Below are 20,428 nucleotides of genomic sequence, written 5' to 3' on the forward strand. Positions count from 1 at the left end.
GGTATTTACTCATTGATAAGTGGATGTTAGCCCAAAAGCTTGGAATATAGAAGACTCAACTCACAGACAACATGAAGCTCATAAAGTAGAAAGGCCAAGTGTGGATGCCTCAGGCCTACTTAGAAGGAGTAACAAAAATACTCAATGGAGCAAATATAGAAACAAACTCTTGGACAAAAACTGAAAGAGGAGCCCTCTGGAGACCATTCCACCTGTGTCTCCATCCCAGGTACAGTCAACAAAGGTAGACATGGATGTGGATGGCAGGGAGTGCATGCTGACAAGAGCCTGATATAGCTGTTTCCTTAGAGGTCTGCCAAAGGCTGACACATTCAGAGGCCAATGCTCACAGCTAACCACTGATCTGATCAAGGGTTTCCCAATGGAGAAGTTAGAGAGAAGACTGAAGGAGCAGAAAGGGTTTGTGGTCCCATGAGGAGAGCAACAATACCAACCAAACAGAGCTCCCCAAGGTCTAAAGCACCAGCCTAGAAGCACATAGGGAGGGACCCATGACTCCATCTGTACATGAAAAGGAGGATGGCCTTGTCTGACATAGGTGGGAAGGAGATTCTTGGTCAACAAACAAACAAACAAACAAACAAAATCAAAAACCCCAAATACCAGAAAGTCAAACTATCCAGTCAATACGCAGTTAGTGAAATAAATACTTTGCAGAAGATGAACTATAAAAGGTCAGAAATTTTACTTATAAAGGTTCATCTTTAGCTATTAAGAAAAAGTGAACTAAAACCACAATGAGATAGGTAGAGAGGGCAAGTAGTTGGTGATAAAGAGAATATAGTGAAAATATATTATATACATGGTAAACTTATATTTATGAAATGTTATACTACATACAATGAAACTATGACAATGAATAATTGTAATTCCAGAACAAGTATCTCTGTGCAAGATTTATGTACTCCTTCTAAGTTTATTCTCTTACCAAATACATTTTCTATTGTTTTTATTTTTATTGTTTATTGGATTATTTTCTTTATTTTCATTTCAAATGTTATCCCCTTTCCCATGCACACCCAGAAGCCCCCTATTGCATCCCCTTTCCCCTGCTTCTATGAGGGTGTTCTACCACCCACCCAACCCATTCCTGCCTCCCTGCCCTGGCATTCCCTTACACTGAGTCATCAATCCTTCACAGGACCAACTGCCTCCCTTCTCACTGCCTCCCTTCTCACTGATGCCCAACAAGGCCATCCTCTGCTACATATGCAGCTAGTGGCATGCAACCCTTTGTACTCTTTGGTTGGTGGTTTAGTCCCTGGGAGCTCTGGGGGTTCTGGTTGGTTGATATTGTTATTCTTCCTATAGGGTTGCAACCTCTTCAGCTCCTTCAATCCTTTCTCTAACTCTTCCATTGGGGATACCATGCTCAGTCCAGTGGTTGGCTGTGAGCATCTGCCTCTATATTTGTCAGGCTCTGGCAGAGCCTCTCAGGAGACAGCTATATCAAACTTCCATCAATATGCACTTCTTGGCATCCACAATAATGTCTGGGTTTGGTGACTGTATATGGGATGGAACCCCAGGTGGGGCAGCTTCTGGATGGCCTTTCTATCAGTCTCTGCTCCATACTTTGTCTCCATGTTTCCTCCCTTGAGTATCTTGTTCCCCCTTCTAAGAAGAACTGAAGCACCCACACTTTGGTCTTCCATCTTCTTCAGCTTCCTGTGCTCTGTGAATTGTATCATGGGTATTGCGAGCGTTTGTGCTAGTATCTGTTGAGGGCCACACTCTGCCTGCCTTGGCAGCTACTGTGTTGCAGACTATTCTACCCCATGCATTGGGGCCAAAATGTCCCGAACTGCTCTGCTGCTCTGGTCAGGGTCTAGCAAGAGAGAGAGTTGGGGAAGAAGGGGGAGAGACTAGAAGAATAGAGACAAGCCAGAATGTGTGATCAGGTCTCATTTACTCCTTTATTTCCCCTATTATCTCATATTGACCTTTCCTATTGACTTCAACTATTGACACTAATACAAGAAAACCCTGGGTATTTATAAGCACAAGCAGGGGAACACAGGTGAAAACATGTTACCACATGTACCATGCAGCTGGGGTCACTAAACAGCGAAACAAGCAATGTGGGATAAACAAGATATTTGTCAGAGTGTGCTCAGCTGTTGTATGCTGTTGAAAAACAAGTCTCTATCAGGGTATATGGTTCCATATGGCTGCTAAGTTGATATCCGCTTTCTGCTTAAAGTCAGCTCCCACAGGTCCCCCTTTTTAAATTATTTTCAAAAGGGTAGCCGGGGAAAACTTATGGAAACCTTGACTGTCCTAGGTTGGAACAAAGGACCCCAGCCTCCCTTTCCCGACCTTGGATACTCAACAGCCAATGGTTGAGCTCCTGTCTTAGGATGGTGAGGCCTCCCTTCTTTTAGGAGCATGAGTCTCTGTATGCTCTCTTAACCTTCATTGACTATCCAGTTTAGCATGTAAGTTAGGGGTTAATCCTAGTCAGTCTTGATGGCAGAGGTTTCAGAGTTTCCCACACCCAGCCTGTAATAATGGACCTGTATGGGTTTCATTTGAATAGCATCTGTCTGTTGCCTTACAAAACCCATCAGTCAGCTGAACAGCATCAACCCGAGAGATGAGAGACTTAGTAATGCCTGAATAGTCAGTGTAAAAACAACACTCTTTTTTAAGGGTAACACACAGAAATACAGAACTAATCATAGCTTTGATCTTAACAAAACAAGTAAGGAAATCCCTGTCCATGCTCAATCAATCTCAAACCCAAAAAACAACTATAATAACTGTGGTAGTGGGTTAAACAATATACCCTACTAAATCATAAGTCGGGGAATCAAGAGTCCAATAGAGCCACCCTGGAGATTCAGGTGGTGATGTCTCCTTCAGCATTGACAACTTCTCAGGTCAGGTTTGCTTGTTGATCTATTCCAGTTTGAAGGCAATTGTGAAGCATCTTCAGGTTTTCTTCATATTTCCTGCAAAGAAAAATTACACTTCTTAGGGAGTTTTTCCTCCCTGGATTTGTTATTGTTGTCTGTTTGTTTAATCAATCTCTCTGGCAGCCAAAGTGCAGCATCTGCAGTTTGGAAATATATACAAACAGAACCTCTTCCCCAGATAAGCACTGGATCTGGCCCATTCCAGGTTCCAGTTGATGGGTCTTTCCAGAGGACTGTTGCAAAATTCTTTTTGGTATTAGGATGCCAGAATCTATCTGCAGCAGATTTTCCTTCAGAATCCAAAGGTAAAAAATTTAAAATAAAAAGTGCATGATGAAGGATATTTTGGGGGAAACCTTGGTAGGATACCCTTCCCCATTTTTTATTTTTTCAAATTGATATTTAATGGTTTGATGTGCTCTTTCTACCAAACCTTGGCCCTGTGGATTATATGGAATACCCTTTTTATGTAGTATTCCCAATCTTTCACAAAATTGGTGGAAACTAGAGCTTGTATAACCTGGGCCATTGTCATTTTTTTATCTGTTTAAGCACACCCAATACAGCCATTGTAGCAAGCGTATGAGCAATCACATGCTTGCTTGCTTCCCCAGTTTGTAATGTTGCATAAATGAAACCATTGTATGTATCTACATATACATGTATATATTTCTGTTTTCCAAATTCATTATAATGAGTAACATCCATTTGCCAGATACTGTTTGGTATCAGTCCCTTTGGATTTACACCCAAATGAGAAACTGGGAAAAGTTTATCACAGGATTGACATTTTTTGACAATTTGTCTAGCTTGTTCTCTGGTAATTTTAAACATAACTCTTAAGGTTTTAGAATTAAGGTGATGTAACTCATGAGCCTTTATGGCCTGATCCAAATTAGATGGCAGATCTGATGAAGTCACTTCAGTGGGTAAGGCCTGAGGTCCCATTTCTGGGGTTAATACTCTGTGGGTGTCAGAACTGGGTCCAGTCCTGCACTTCCTGGTGTTGCTCGACTGAGTTCAGAAAGGGATTGGTATTTGCTGGTATGACACTGACTGCTCCAGAAGCCTGTTTTGGCTTGCATCGGTTTGGGGCCTGGAGCTGGCCCCTGTTCCCATTTCCCTGATTATGGGAAAGGGTCTTACCCTGTGCATCTTGTTTAGACCTACAACCACTAGCCCAATACCTTCCAGGTTTGCAACATGGGCAGAGCCCAGGATATTTTCTGGGCTGTCTCTGGATTAACTCATTTTCTCCCCTGCAATCTCTTGCAAAGTGTCCAGGCTTACCACATTTAAAACATGCCTTTCTGTCTCTATTTACCAAAAAATGTCTTACAGATTGTCCTTCCATAGCAGCTGCCATAGCTAAGCCCTGTTGATAAGAGCAACCTATGTCAGAACAGAGTCTGATATACCCCGTAAGGTCTGTCTTTTCCCTACAAGGTCTAATGGCTGCTTGGCAGGCAGGATTACCATTTTCATATGCAAGTTGTTTCACATAATCTACACCTGCCTCTGCATTACCAAAAATCCTCCCTGCTGTTGTCATTAATTGATGAACAAAGCCAGAAAATTGTTCATCAGGCCCTTGCCTGACTGCTGTTAAGGATGCACCAGGGTCTCCCTTTGCTGGGAGTTTACGCCAAGCCTTCATAGCTGCATTTTGAATTTGAGCATATAAACCTGGATCATATTGCATCTGGTTATCACTAGAAGCAAATTGCCCTTCTCCTACTACAGAATCAAAGGACCAACCTTTGCCTGCCTGAATGTTTCTACTAGCTGTCTCTTTACAATTCTCATGATACTCTGAGTTCCAAATAAGATAGTCTCCACCACTAAGAACTGCTCTCACTAACATATTCCAATAACCAGGAATCAGACAGTCCTCTGCAAGAGACTCTAAAATTGCGAGAGTAAAGGGAGCAGTGGCACCAATGTTGAGATACTGCATTTTTTTTTGATTCTTTAATAATTTGAAAATTAAACCCTGTATGATGTCTCCAAGCAACCCCTTGAGGGTCTCTGGTCTCTGATACAGGGAAAGCCTCAGCATCTCCTTCCTCTGGCGGATCTGTAGCTGAACTAAGGCTAGAGGATAGGGACTGCCTTTGGACACAGGGTTGAGAAACATGAAAATCTGGGGGATTTTTGCAGTTGGCCTCTCGAGACCACTTCCCTGTCCTTAATTTCTGTAACTGATTACTTAAGTCCTGATACTCTTTTTCTAACTCTATCAGTTGTTTAAGTGTAGAAATTTTGTCCTGTAACTCCTTTTTGGGATCTACAACCATTGTCTCCATTGGAAGAGCACTTGGAGGTGGAGGCCCATAGGGAGAGGGCATTTCATCACCATAAAATTTGACTTCCTCTTCCTCTTGGTCAGCATAATCTGGCTCTGACAAATTGTCATCAACCTTTGGTTGTATTTTGGATTCTACCTTACGCTTCTTTTTATTTTGAACAACAACAACAAAAAAGACAGCATTCAAGAACAAGAGCAGAAAATTAACACATGTGAGCAGCCAACAATAAAACCAAAACAGAGAGTTGAATTCAGACTGACGAATTTCTTGTCCCATTTTCCTTACCTTTCTTGAAGTGGCAGATTCATGATCACCTTCTGATTTTTTCAGTTGACCCTTCTTCCAGTAATGTCTCTTGTTCTTGCTGCCTCTCATTGAGCGCCAAACTGTTGCAGCCCAATTCTGTTCCACAGGTCGGGGTCTAGCAAGAGAAAGAGAGTGGGGGAAGAAGGGGGAGAGACACAAAAATTAGAGACAAGCCAGAGTGTGTGGTCAGGTCTCATTTACTCCTTTATTTCCCCTATTACCTCATACTGACCTCTCCTACTGACTTCTCCTATAGATACTATTACAAGAAAACCCTGGGTACTTATAAGCACAAGCAGGGGAACACAGGTGAAAACATTTTAGCAAGTGCACCATGCAGCTGGGGTCACTAAACAGCAAAACAAGCTATGTGGGATAAACAAGATATTTGTCAGAGTGTGCTCAGCTGTTGTATGCTGTTGAAAAACAAGTCTCTATCAGGGTATATGGTTCCAGATGGCTGCAAAGTTGATAGCTGCTTTCTGCTTAAAGTCAGCTCCCATGGGTCTCCCTTTTTAAATTTTTTTCAAAAGGGAAGCCTGAGAAAACTTAGGGAAACCATACCTGTCCTAGGTTGGAACAAAGGACCCCAGCCTCCCTTTCCCATCCTTGGTTACTCAACAGCCATTGGTTGAGCTCCTGTCTTAGGATGGTGAGGCCTCCCTTCTTTTAGGGGCAAGGGTCTTGGTATGCTCTCTTAACCTTCATTGAGTATCCAGCTTAGCATGTAAGTTAGGGGTTAATCCTAGTCAGTCTTGATGACAGAGGTTTCAGAGTCCTCTACTTTTAGCCTGTAATAATGGACCTGTATGGGTTTCATTTGAATAGCATCTGTTTGTTGCCTTACAAAACCCATCAGTCAGCTGAACAGCATCAACATGAGAGATGAGAGACTTAGCAATGCCTGAATAGTCAGTGTAAAAACAACAGTCTTTTTTAAGGGTAACACACAGAAATACAGAACTAATCATAGCTTTGATCTTAACAAAAAAAGCAAGGAAATCCCTGTCCCTGCTCAATCAATCTCAAACCCAAAAAACAACTATAATAACTGTGGTAGTGGGTTAAACAATATACCCTACTAAATCATAAGTCGGGGAATCAAGAGTCCAATAGAGCCACCCTGGAGATTCAGGTGGTGATGTCTCCTTCAGCACTGATAACTTCTCAGGTCAGGTTTGCTTGTTGATCTATTCCAGTTTGAAGGCAATTGTGAAGCATCTTCAGGTTTCCTTCATATTTCCTGCAAAGAAAAATTACACTTCTTAGGGAGTTTTTCCTCCCTGGATTGTTATTGTTGTCTGTTTGTTTAATCAATCTCTCTGGCAGCCAAAGTGCAGCATCTGCAGTTTGGAAATATATGCAAACAGAACCTCTTCCCCAGATAAGCACTGGATCTGGCCCATTCCAGGTTCCAGTTAATGGGTCTTTCCAGAGGACTGTTGCAAAATTCTTTTTGGTATTAGGATGCCAGAATCTATCTGCAGCAGATTTTCCTTCAGAATCCAAAGGTAAAAAGTTTAAAATAAAAAGTGCATGATGAAGGATATTTTGGGGGATCCCTTGGTAGGATACCCTTCCCCATTTTTTATTTTTTCAAATTGACATTTAATGGTTTGATGTGCCCTTTCTACCATACCTTGGCCCTGTGGATTATATGGAATACCCTTTTTATGTAGTATTCCCAATCTTTCACAAAATTGGTGGAAACTGGAGGTTGTATAACCTGGGCCATTGTCATTTTTTTATCTGTTTAAGCACGCCCAATACAGCCATTGTAGCAAGCGTATGAGCAATCACATGCTTGCTTGCTTCCCCAGTTTGTAATGTTGCATAAATGAAACCATTGTATGTATCTACACATACATGTATATATTTCTGTTTTCCAAATTCATTATAATGAGTAACATCCATTTGCCAGATACTGTTTGGTATCAGTCCCTTTGGATTTACACCCAAATGAGAAACTGGGAAAAGTTTATCACAGGATTGACATTGTTTGACAATTTGTCTAGCTTGTTCTCTGGTAATTTTAAACATAACTCTTAAGGCTTTAGAATTAAGGTGATGTAACTCATGAGCCTTTATGGCCTGATCCAAATTAGATGGCAGATCTGATAAAGTCACTTTAGTGGTTAAGGCCTGAGGTCCCATTTCTGGGGTTAATACTCTGTGGGTGGCAGAACTGAGTCCAGTTCTGCACTTCCTGGTGTTGCTCGACTGAGTACAGAAAGGGATTGGTATTTGCTGGTATGACACTGACTGCTCCATAAGCCTGTTTTGGCTTGCATCGGTTTGGGACCTGGAGCTGGGCCCTGTTCCCATTTGTCATCTGAATATTTTTATAGTCTTTAATATCGTCTATTGTCTGTCTCCTCAAGTAAAATGCATGTGAGCTTCATTAAACACAGACTTCCATGTTATTTATATCTACTGATACAAGTCATGACTAATGTTTAACAGTTTTGAGAATTGGAAAAGGTCTGAGAATTTTAGCTAAAACTTTAGCCAGCCAGCATTTGGGGATATCAACAAAAGCCATGCCCCAAGTTCTGGAAAATGATTTGATTATCTTGTCACAATGGCTAACCTGTCAATATTTGTATCAAAAGGGAATTCCCCAGAGATGATATAGGAAGAACCATTTGACTTCTAAACAGAAATTGTCTTGTGCTATTAGAAAAGATCATCAAACTTTTTTTTATGTCCCTAGATGTTTTAGGAGACCAGTAACCCCACCTGAGTGTTGCTGGGAAATATGTGTCTTTATTGTTCTAGACAGAAAAACAAAACAACTTACCCTTTGTGCCTAATTGAGAAGTTGCTTCATTTGTCAAGACTATTTGTTATACAAACACCCTGGAAAAGATTGTCTGAAACAAAGTGACAGAATTTTTCTACAGACAAGACAGGCAAAAGCATGAAAGAAAACAGATACAGCGCTTGGTAGATACTCAGTACATATTGGTTATTAAACAAACAATGCTTTAAATTGTTGATTACCATTGTTTTAATCTTCCAATTCATAAATTCAGGCAATGGGAAAGTGAACAATTTATCTAGAAGCATGCAGCTAATTTGGATGTACACACAGCCCCAGGACACTGGAGACAGAACTGACCTCTCCTTATCTTTTACCCCAGCCTGGCACCAGTCTATTAGGAGTTTAGAAATACACAGGGGATAAAGGAGAGAAATGGGTAAAAACAAAACCAGGAATGGAAGAATGGAAGAAAGGGAAGAATAGAAAGCATGCTTGAGATCTACATGTCTGCTCATCCATTCAGAAATACAGAGGAGACAAACAAGACCTTTGACTTAGCAGAAAGATAAGAAAACCACACCTCAGAAAGGGAGGAGGCTTTCCCAAAACCCAAGAGGATATCACGAATCCAACTATTTTGCTTTTCCTGGCCAAATTTGGGTCCAATCTTTTCTGCCCCTTATCTACCTAGGTACATCCTCCCCAGCCTGGAGGCCACATGAGTCAATCAATAACCAAAGATACCTATTATAGGGTACAGTGGGTGGAGCCTGTACTACCATCCACATATATGACCACTCTTCATTTTCAGAAGAGAAGCACCCTACATAATTCTTCTGACCTTTGCATCCAGACCTGCAATCATGAAGGTGGCAATTGTCTTTCTTCTCAGTGCCTTGGCCTTGCTCAATTTAGCAGGTGGGTGTTTTTGAATATTCTTTAAATATTAGTAAAAACATTTGACTTGTTAATTTATACGTCTTGTAAATGAAGATAGTCTAGCTAACTGATGCCAATGAGTTGAATAACAGAAATGTTTCTAGTGCAAATTATGGGAGAGAGAGGAAGTTATTGCTAATACAATGGAGGAAAGCTCCAGTAACGTGTCTACATAGATAGTCATGGCTTGCTCTAAAGACAAGGCTGTTACTTTAGTAGTGATTTGGTGGCTAATAAAGGGTTTGATCTAAAATACCCTTTTAACTGTAAAAGGGCTGTTAGACTATGTAAATCAACTTACAAAAGTGAAATTATTATAAACTTGCATAAAGTAAATAATAATGACCACCACTTAGTTTGCAGAAAGTCATATTTTTAGTCATTAAATAGTTTATATTTGATCTGTAAAATACATCTTGTTTGAACATAGGAAGGAATCCCTAAACTTGTGAGAATGACAGGATATGCTTCTGATTCTGAGGTCAGTTGGGTTTTTATAACTGGCATTAATTAATATTTTCACTTTTGTCACTTATTGCAGAGATTGTGACAAAAGCCAAAGCTGTCCTTCATTAAGAAGCGGAAGACCATTGCTAAACATTTCAGATAAATATTTATGGAAGCAAGAACCCCTTTGTCCCACCTCATGCCCTATAATTAATACAAGTAAATAAATACCTTTAGTGAGCTCCTGCTCATTAATTTTTTGGCCTCATTTACATTCTGGATCCAAGGGGACCCCAAAAGCTGCATCTTTTTGATAAGTCCCAGATATTTTTTTTCCCTTAGAGATCACTGACTGAAAATTAAGTTTTAGAAACATTTCTACTTTAGGAGCTCTCAGACTGGTTTTCTTTCCCTTACAAACTCACTCACATTCACAGTTAGCATCTATCTACTTTTTAAAAAAACAACTACATTTTACATTATAATATAATTACATCACTTTTTCTTACAATTCTCTGCCAAATCCTTCCATGTACTTCCTTGCTCTCTTTCTAGTTCAGTTTTTTAAATTGTTGTTACATATGTGTATATGTATCATATGCTTTGATGTCTGCCACACATGTTTTCTGAAGAAGGAATTGACTCTTTTCTGAACTATGTAAATACATGAAATACAAGTTTAAAATATGGTTATTTGGTGTAATGCACTGGTGGGAAAAATTCTCTTTGAGAACTGGTGGTGAGTTGTCAGAAAAGTCTTATTTTTAACATTGTTTACAGAAGAGACTTAATTACATCAGAAGACCTGATGGCTATTTCCCATACTGCCACCAATACCCTGAGGTACAGATATTTATAATTCACCAACTGTGAGATGAAAATTCTGTTGGGTACAGAAAGATCATTGAAGGACATGTCAAAGGAATCTGAATTGTTACTAGTACCTACACATTTCAAATTCTGAGTAGAATGTTTCTAATCTCAAGAAAGTAGATCAAATTTCCTAAAATGCCAAATCGACCTACTCAGTAATGATCAACATTTTACTTAATTCCTTTCAAAATCTTAGTGGGCAGAGAGGGAAGAAAACTCATTTGGTATTCTTGAAGGTCAAATGTAAATAAAAGATTTGGGAAGTGCAAGCAAAGACATCATATGAAACCTATATTCTTTGACACCTAAAAATAGATCTGACTTCATTATTTGAGATCCAGATTAATGTTTAATTTATGTTTTCTAGGTAATACTACAGCTCAGGAGTGTATAAGAAAGGTAAAGAGAATTTTATAATTTATTATAATTTATAACCTCATTGGGAGGGGTTGACAGATGATTTCTCTGTGTAGTCCTTCTTCTCCAGGAACTCACTCAGTAGACAAGGCTGCCCTCAATTTCCAAGAGATCTGTCTGCCTCTGTTTCCCAAATAATGGGATTAAAGACACACACCACTGCCACACATCTACTTTTATAATTTCTTAATTCTCTAATTTCCTATGCAGACTGAAATTGCTTTATCCTGTAAAAGTACAGCTAGGATCTGAGCATGCGTGATTTTGCCAATTTGCAATCCAAAGTATTTGGGAGCCTGGTTTATGAACCACGTTTGAGGTCAGGTTGGACTACACAGTCTAGACCTTGACATAAAGAGTGTTGGGGAATATATACCCTAGCAGTTACATTTTTGGTAATTCAAGTCAGGATTGGGGGATCAACTGATAGGGAACCTTGGCTGCTAAATGCAGGATTCATAGTACTTTCCTAATCTGCATGGTGCTTTGTTCAAAGACGAGCCCACTGATGCCCCTGTAACTGTCTACATCCTGTTGTAAAGGAGATTTTTATACAAACACTAAGGTTGGCTGGTGGGATATGTAGTTTAACTGGAAGCTCTTGTGTTCATTCCAAGTAGCCCTTACTTCTGACTCGATCAGGTTGGCTTTTCTTGCTCCTAATTCCCAAAGTAGACTAGAGGAAATGCCCCTCATCTCATTACATCGGAATACCTAGGAGAAAACCAGTGATGAACCTGAAGCTTATAGTGAATAAATTATTACACTTTTGGTAAGAATTACAGAACAAATCTGGCATAATTAAAGCCTAAATCTAGTTCTCCAAGTACTGATGTATGAAGAATAAAGGTTAACAAAACAGGGATGATGTCCTGTAATCAAGAGGTGTTGTGGTAATGCCCAGGAACTGAGAACCAGGATCTAAGTATCACTAGATATGTGACTTTAAGTCAGTTTGTCACTTCATGAATCTTCCCTTGAAGAAGAGTGTAATGATAACTTTACAAGGTCTTTTAAGGCTAGCTCAATAAATAGATAACTGACACTTTTGATTAAAGGGTGAAAGTTTTTCAATAGAATAATACATAATATCTAGGACAGGGACCTATAAGAAGTGTTTAATGAGAATCAGATTTTGCTGAAAAACACAAAGCAAGAACTGGAAACACAGATGCCATCTAGAATGACTATCCTGTCAGCAGCTGTGTTATCTTGCTCCTCTCATCCCACATCTCCGCAGTATCATGCCTTAATTGGGGAAAAGATTTTTTTTTCTAACTTGCAGATGAATTGACTGAAATCAAGGAAGAAACCTGTGGACATGTGATGTCATATAACTGGAAAAGACCATAATTTGGCTTTAACACAGCTTTTTAAATTTCAGGGCCGATTTATTTCTATTGTGGTTGTTGTTTTCCTGTGCAATAGTCAGTGTCATTATCTTAACTGCAACAAACTTAAAACAGTCTTAATATTTTATTATAAAACCAAACATTGAAAAATGATAGAGAATAACTCTTTAATTTTGTGTTTAGCCTAATTGTGTTGGTATAACTACTCGTTGTCCCCGGAGATATGAACCTGTGTGTGGGACTAATGGAATTACTTATCCCCTTGAATGTTCTGTGTGCCTTGCAAACAGGTGAGGATAAAGTTTAATTTTAATTTATTTATGACTCGAATTTCACATATGTAATCAACTTAAAGGCTAGTCAATAAATGGAACTGTCTTTTCATAAACTTGGTATGATAATATGATATAAAATTGCTTGGATGATAAAAACCCCATTTTTTAAGCAATACATTGCTATTTTAGATTTTATAAATTCTATATATACAAAATGTCTTAAATCTTTTAAAAAAACAGATCAGTTCTTAATAATAGCAGAAATTGCATTTTCTAATGCACCCCCAAATTAGCAAGTATGATTTATATAGTATTTAGTGAACAAACATGTATTATAACATTAGTATTCATGGCTTAAGAGAGTTAGCCTCAATAAACTTTAATTTTCTGAAATATTTAATTTTGGGGAACAGGAATCAGACTCAGAACACTGGGACAAACAGATATGTCATGATAATTTTCCTCTTACAATATGACTGACTTGTTGCTATATGCCTTCCTTGTTTCCCATGTGGCTGTTACAAAAGTATAAACAAACAAACAAAACACTCATGAGCACATGTAATCACTTCTTATAAGTTGTTGTGATTGTCAAAAGAGTGTAAAGTGTTACATGACCAAAACAAAAATGGTAATATCCTTGAACTGAAAGGGCCAAGAAAAGCTTAATGAAAGGAATGCCATTTAAAAAACGCTCCGAATTTCAAACAGACAACAGAGACACCAAAAGTGACAAAAAAAAAAAAAAAAAAAAAAAAACCAACAACAAAACAAAACAAAAAAAAACAAAAACAAAAAACAACTTAGGTTTTCTAGAACTGACTCTATGCTAACAACTTCAGCTCAGGCTCAAGTGACTATAAATTGTCTTTATTCCTCTGCATAAATCTCTCTTCTATGATGCAAACTCTCTTCAAAAATAGGTCTAAATGATTTCAGAAAAGTCTCTCAGTTTATCCAGGATTGTAGACATTGTAGACTCCAAACAGTATTTGGCTTTATAATGAGGGTGTGTCCAGTGTGTAAAAGTTGCCAGGCATGATAGCACAAGCCTGTTTCTCCCACACTGCAGGCTCAGGCAGAAGAAACCTGAATTCCAAGCTAGTCTGTTCAGTAACCTGTCCATCTGGGCCAATGGTTTAGGCCCTGGCTCAGGGGTTTGGGAGGAGCAGGTGAACATTTTGGAAAATGTACACTTGCAACAACTTCTTAATTTTCTCATGACCCATGCTGTTGACATTAAGGTCACGTGTCATTCTTTCCATCCACAGGGAGCAGGAGGGCACCGCGACACCCTGGGGATTTATGAAATGTCCAAGTGTGAGGTCTAAAGTTCAAAGGCCTTTGAAGTGAAGCATTCAGAAAATAATAGCAAAATGCTGAACGCTCATTCATCTGACCTATGAACCTACTGGTTATAGTTCACTCTTTGCATTCTTTCAAATATGTGTAGATGTAAAGGCACATTCAACTGTCTGAGCATGCAGCATTTCACTCTGCATTCTGTAATAACACTTAGGTCTAGAGATAAGTTTGGCTTTCTCAAACATAAGAGATATTCTAAGGTTTGTATAGTCCTTTGTTTCTATTGCTCATTAAAAGTCAGAGAGAGATCCCATCCCTGAAACTACCAGGAGGCCCAAGACCCAGAGGCTAGATAGTTCAGAGACCTAGGATAGAATCAAACATGATTGGGGGAAAAGACAATAAAATGATTCCTAATGATATTCTGCTATACTTGCAAACAGAAACCTAGCATAAATGTTATCAGAGATGCTAACACAGACCCACAACCAAATATTAGGTAGAACTTGGGGAAAGGGATGTAGAAAGAATTGTAGGAGCCAGAAGGGTAATGATACCACACAAAACCCCACAGAATCAACTGACCTATGCTGGTAGGGGCTCACAGAGACTGAACCACCAACCAAGGGAGCCTGTATAGGACTAACCTAGGCCATCTGCATATGTTACAGCTGTGTAGTTTGATCTTTTTGTAAAAGTGCTAATGGTGGGAGCAGGGGTTATCTTTGACTCTGTTTCTGGCTTCTGGGATGCTTTCTCTCATACTGAGTTGCTTTGTGGAACCTCAATACTAGAAAGGTGCTTATACCTACTGCGATGTGATATATCCCGTGTTTGTTTGGCTATTCATGGGAGGCAAGGCCTTTTTTTTCTCTTTTTTTAAAAATTAATTTAATTTAAGATCTTTACTTACTCATTTTACTTCCTGTTCACTGTTCCCCTTCCAGTCACCCCTCTCCTATAATCCTTCCCCCATTCCCTTCCTCTTCTCCTCCTAGTAAGGGGGCCTGCATGTGGTATCCCCTGACCCTAACATTTCAAGTCTCCTTGAGGCTATGTGTGTTTTCTCCCATTGAGGCAATACAAGGCAGCCCAGCTAGAAGAACATATCCCACCTACAGGGAGCAAACAGCTTTTGGGATTGCTTCTGCTCTGGTTGTTTGGGACCCACATGAAGACCAAGCTGCACATCTGCTACACATTTTCGGGGAGGCCTATGTCTAGCCCATGAAAGGTTTTTGGTTGGTGGTTCAGACGCAGAGCCCCAAAAGTCCCTGTTAGTTGACTCTGTAGAACTTCCTGTGCTGTTCCTAACCCTTTCAGGAAGTAATCCTTCCTACTATTTTTCCATAAGAGTCCCCAAGCTCCATCCACTCTTTGGCTGTGGGTGTCTATATCTGTCTAAGTCAGCTGCTGGGTGGAGCCTCTCAGAGGACAACTTACTTCTGTCTGCAAGCATGACAGAGTATCATTAACAGTGAAAGGGATTAGTGCTTGCCAATGGGATAGGTCTCAAATTGGGCTAGTTATTGGTTGTGTATTCCCTCAGTCTCTGCTCTCTCCTTCATGCCTGCATTACTGTAGATAGGATAAATTTGGGTTGAATGTTTTGAGAGTGAGTTGTTGTCTCTATCACTCCACTAGGGTTCTTGACTGGCTACAGGAGGTGGCCTCTTCAGTTTCCATATCCCCAATGTAGTGAGTCACACTTACAGTCACCCCCACTAATTTTGGGGCACATCCTAGGTCTCTGACTTATCCTGGAGATACGCCTCCCACCTCCTCACCCACATCAATTGCAGATATCCATTCATTTTCATGGGCAGCTAGCAATCTCTCCTGTCCTTCAACCCACATTATCCCAAATCCCCCATTCCTCTCTCTTTCCAGTCTCTCCCAGTTCCCTCCCTCCATCTGCCTTTGATGACTATTTTATTCCCCCTTCTAAGTACAGTTCATGCTTCTTCTCTTGGGCTCTTTTTGTTTAGCTTCTTGGGCTGTGGAGTATAACTTTGTACCTGTATATTATGCCTAATGTCCACTTCTTAATAGAAATGGAAGAGTAGATAGGTCTAGAGAAGAGTATGTTGGAGAAGAGAAAGGAAGGGAAACTGCAGACAGTCTGAATCTAAAATTAATAATATTTTTTAAAGTTGCCCATACAAACAGCAAAACTGGACCCAACAGGTTGTATTTATATATTTATACACTCACACATAACAATAGTAAAAAAAAAAAAAAGAAAGAAAGAAAAGGTAGCTATCAATTTGAAAGTGAATGGGGGATGAAGAGATAGAGGGAACTTGGAGGGTGTGGAGAAAGAAAAGAGAGAAGTGGTGTGACTATATTTTATTTATAATGTAAATTTTTGTAAGTTTCACAAAAAATGAACTATGTTGTCACTATTACCAGAGCCAGAATCGGACTCTATCTATTGGGGGTTGTGATGCTCTGAAAACACCAAACAGTGCTTTCTTATGATGGGCCTTGTAATTATGAGGGTAGCCAGGTTTGTTAAATTAGGACATTATATGCCTTCTGTGCTTTGTTAGAGAAAGTGTCAATAACTCTTTTTTACAGAAAAACAACTACTGACAGAACATTCATTGGTGCTAGAAATGTTGTCTGTCTGTTGTTATGGGTTAATACATGACTAATAGTCATTGGCTCTTAAAAACAGATGGTACAGACAGTGTACTATCTATTAGATAGTACACTGAGTTACTGATGTTTAAATATTGTTAAATTTTTAAGACAAAACAACTACGTGTGGCTAATGCACAGAGTGTAGCAAAGTGAACAGCAGAGCTGTGGATAACAGGCTTATGTACATGACATTGAACTGGGCACTACCATAGGTTAACATTAATGAAGAAATAATGGATGCAAAAATGTATCTGTGAAAATAGATGAGTATTGCATCTTCTTCAACAATAAATAAAATAGAAAATTTGTTGCATGCCAGTGTAGTCAAGATAACAATGCATAAAGAGAGAATTGTAGAAGCAGTCATATAACTAAGGAACAATTTCAGAATAGGAAGGACATTTGGGTTTTGTGAGAGAAACTGGTTTGCTCAAGGTAACATGGGAACAGCAAAAACAGTTTTAAGGAAAGAAGTAGACCTTGGTAGTGGTTGTTGTTATGGGAATCAAGATTGGCTGGCAGAATCGGGCTCCTGTCTTCTAAGCTGAAATGTTTAACATCTAGAAAGCCCTGCGATAGCCTGGACAACAGACCTGGTCACTAAGCACAAAGCATCAGCAGTAAAAAAGCAGAGATGAATTTGAGATTCACTTCAAGTGTTGCCAGTATCACTCCATTAGGCTTATAAAGAACAATGACCCATAGTTTTTCTACTCTGTTGTATACCTTGTGGACATAATAAAAAAAAAAAAAAGCAGCAGATACTTAATGAATACATTGACTGAATAAATGGATTAGAAAAAAGAAAAAAATCAATAAATCATAAGCTTGTTCTTTAAAGAAAGGCAGAATTATTTTTAAGTTTCATTGTTATTCTCACATAGTCATTGATTTGTGCCACTAAACTTCAAGCCAACTCTTAATTTATTTTCCTTAAATCTCTTCTACAGGAATCGTGACGTGCCTATCCTCATTGAATATGATGGGGTTTGCTAAAATTGAAGATTTTGAATTCTGTTTAAGGCTACCATTATTTTTAGCAACTGAGTTTGTTGAATAAATGCATTTGAACAAACCTTGTTCTTCTCAAAGCTTCCTGTTCAAAGGCATGGGTGAATATATTGAGGACAGGGAACTGGGCAAAGACCCAGACTAGACTAAGCTTCACCAGTTAGTTCTTCATGCTGGTAATATCACACACTGCAGATGACAACAACACACAGCTGAGCATGAACATGTGTGATGAGTAGAGTTTGATTAGGATGCAGAAGGTAGCCCATGCCATGCCCAAGATGTAGCCTGACAAAGAGAGAAGGGGGTGTTCACACAAGGAAATGAGTGTGAGTGCTTTGTGTACCTCACATTGTTTCACTTGTGAGCCACCACAACTCTGCAGAGTTATTCTTGTCCTGTGAGTAAACATAGAAAAATAAACTCGATTGACTAACAGTCTAGCAGACAAGCTGCCAGAGTGCACTTTTAGATCTGGTGACCTTCCTTTAACCACAGCAAGCACTCCTTTTAAACACAATCACCTCTTGTGGATTATGCCTTCACTTTCTTCAATGGGAATTCTAGATAATAGTCACCTACTCTAAGATTCCCCCATGTCTATATTCAATAATAGAATAAAGATGTAATATAATAGAACATAATCAAATAAATTAGAAATGAGGAAGTGTTCTCATGGAGGAAAATATCTATAATTACTTAAAAATAAAAAGGGGGAAGCTTCTTGAGATTCCGAGTTTCTAAAAAAATGTAGTCTAAGATGGAAAAACGGTAGAGAGGTAACACAAGTGAGACTGTGTTAGGATCTGTAATACAGTGGAGAATGGGTCAGCCACTGAGCCAGAAATAACAAGGAAATCAGAAATACATTAGGAAAGCATACTTGCCCAGTTACCCACTTCTGGTGATATTCCAATATTCCTGCCTTGAAAAATGAACTCCTACCACTAGAGGGTGGTGTAATCTAGAAACTGACTCAGCTCAAACAGCCTGAAAGCTCTCACCAAATACCTTGCTATCTCAAGTTATCAATGCAAGATGGCTCCCAGTGTCTTATCTGTGATGCTAGAGGACACTTGAAGGGCACCAAACCTTAAGGAATTCCCTAATGGTCAAATTATTTTAATCACTGAATGTTGTTTGTTGCCCTGTCTTATTGGACCAGTCTGCAAGTACACACAGAAAGAGAGAGAGAGAGAGAGAGAGAGAGAGAGAGAGAGAGAGAGAGAGAGGAGAGAAACAGAGACAGAGAGAGATGAGACAGAGATAGAAAAACAAACACACACAAACAGAGAGAGACAGACAGAGAGACAGACAGAGAGACAGACTGAGACAGAGAGAGTGAAAGAGAGACAGAGATGGAGAGAGAGAATGAGAGGAGACAGGGAGACAGAGGTAGAAAGACACACACACAGAGTTTGTTTTTTTAATAATAAGAAAATATAAGGCCTAATCTCAAATCTACCGTTAGTGACACTGCTCCTAGGCCCATCAGAAGGCAAGCATGTGGAGTCTGTCTCAGCATGTGGTACTTATGTTTCAAAAGGAGTATCTAATAAACCAGACATGCTGAAAAAAGTGAAATTATCAACACTGATAAGAATATAAGCTTCAAGCTATGAAGTGTGATTCAAAGAAGGAAAATTGACTAAAAAAAAATCCTTCTGAACTGGGAGCGTCTTTTAAGAAGAACTTCTAGGATTAACAATATTGATATTAGCAATTCAGCTCTAAATATAGTTTCTATATCACCTGGATTCCTTCTCTCAAACTCATTCTGAGTCCCTCTTCCCAAAGTTTCCCCTTCCTAACATAATATATTCTTTTAATAACAGCTTATAGAGTCCAGTTACTGCTGCTCACACAATCATGAGTGTATCATCATCCACTGTTATTGTCAATATATGAAAGACCACATTCCTAATAAAAATTGACTCCCTCCCCAGAAACCACCAATTGTCAATAGCTCCTCATTAGGAGTTGGTACTTATGTGGCCCTCCCATATTTATGCTGAAATGTTGGATGTCTTCATCTTGTATAGGCAAAATATCTTCCCATTATCTGCTGGGGGGTGGAGGGTCTGGTTTCCTCAGTGAAGAGATTCTGAGTGTGTTAATCACAATCCTTGGAGAGGCCCCATGCTCAGAAGCAGTTAGCTAAAACAAATAGAGCTTCATGATTTCTAGTTGTTTTTTTTTTCCTTTGGATTTTTTTATTTTCAAGACAGAGGAAAAACCATGAAGATGGGTGGATAGGAGTAGGGGGACAGGATCTGGGAGGAGTTGGGGAATAGGAAAAAAAATATAATAAAATATATTTTATGAAATTCTTGAGAATAAATAAATACTTTAAAAAACCTTTCCACTCCCCTTTTTATGTTTTCTGAGCCTGGGAGAAAGAGATGTGATATTTATGCCCCAGTTATAGCAGAGAACTCCACACAAGCTTGTTCTCTGTATTTGGTTGGGAGTCTCTATATCAATTCAACAAAAATGCTTCTTTTATAATTACTGAAAAGTGCACTAATTATGAATAGAGATATGTGTTTTTAGAAAGCAATATTATACTATGTCCAGTAAATTTACCCCTAGTTCCCCGAGTATGGCTTTTTGGACAGATTTATCATACCATGGATAAGTTTCCTCTTGTGAAACAGGCTTCAAATTTAGTCAAAAAGTAATTGATTACATCATTAGCCTTCATGATGCTATCAGCTCTCAGCCCTCAGAGCTGAGCAAGATGTTGCCTTGATTCACAGCACTTACATAACACTTTCTGGTCCACTGTAAGCTGGCCAGTATGAAGGAAGCTTCTAGGTCAGTTTCATCTTGATTTCTCTGTGAT

The 20,428-nt window shown here is 39.2% G+C and overlaps 1 protein-coding gene and 1 long non-coding RNA gene across 4 annotated transcripts; one reads left to right on the forward strand and one right to left on the reverse strand.

Moving 5' to 3' along the window:
* Positions 1–1,918: 1,918 nt before the first annotated feature.
* LOC143434321 (uncharacterized) lies at positions 1,919–8,965 on the reverse strand. 3 transcript variants are annotated; one of them, XR_013103734.1, is made up of 5 exons: positions 8,899–8,965; positions 8,355–8,427; positions 6,637–6,797; positions 5,534–5,669; positions 1,919–2,975 (listed from the first exon to the last, which is right to left on the reverse strand). It is a non-coding gene; the product is annotated as an uncharacterized LOC143434321 (long non-coding RNA). The 3 variants fall into 3 exon arrangements; XR_013103733.1 differs by having other exon boundaries at positions 6,632–6,797; XR_013103735.1 differs by having other exon boundaries at positions 6,632–6,797; positions 8,676–8,947.
* Positions 8,966–9,095: 130 nt separating this feature from the next.
* LOC143434319 (serine protease inhibitor Kazal-type 1-like) lies at positions 9,096–17,647 on the forward strand. Its single transcript, XM_076912716.1, has 4 exons — positions 9,096–9,236; positions 10,945–10,976; positions 12,530–12,636; positions 17,523–17,647. The coding sequence occupies exons 1-4, from the start codon at positions 9,182–9,184 to the stop codon at positions 17,566–17,568; spliced, it is 240 nt and encodes a 79-aa protein (XP_076768831.1). The 5' UTR covers positions 9,096–9,181; the 3' UTR covers positions 17,569–17,647.
* The last annotated feature ends 2,781 nt before the right edge of the window (positions 17,648–20,428 follow it).

This window comes from Arvicanthis niloticus, chromosome 14 (genome assembly GCF_011762505.2).
Source record: "Arvicanthis niloticus isolate mArvNil1 chromosome 14, mArvNil1.pat.X, whole genome shotgun sequence".
Taxonomy (NCBI): Eukaryota; Metazoa; Chordata; class Mammalia; order Rodentia; family Muridae; genus Arvicanthis; species Arvicanthis niloticus.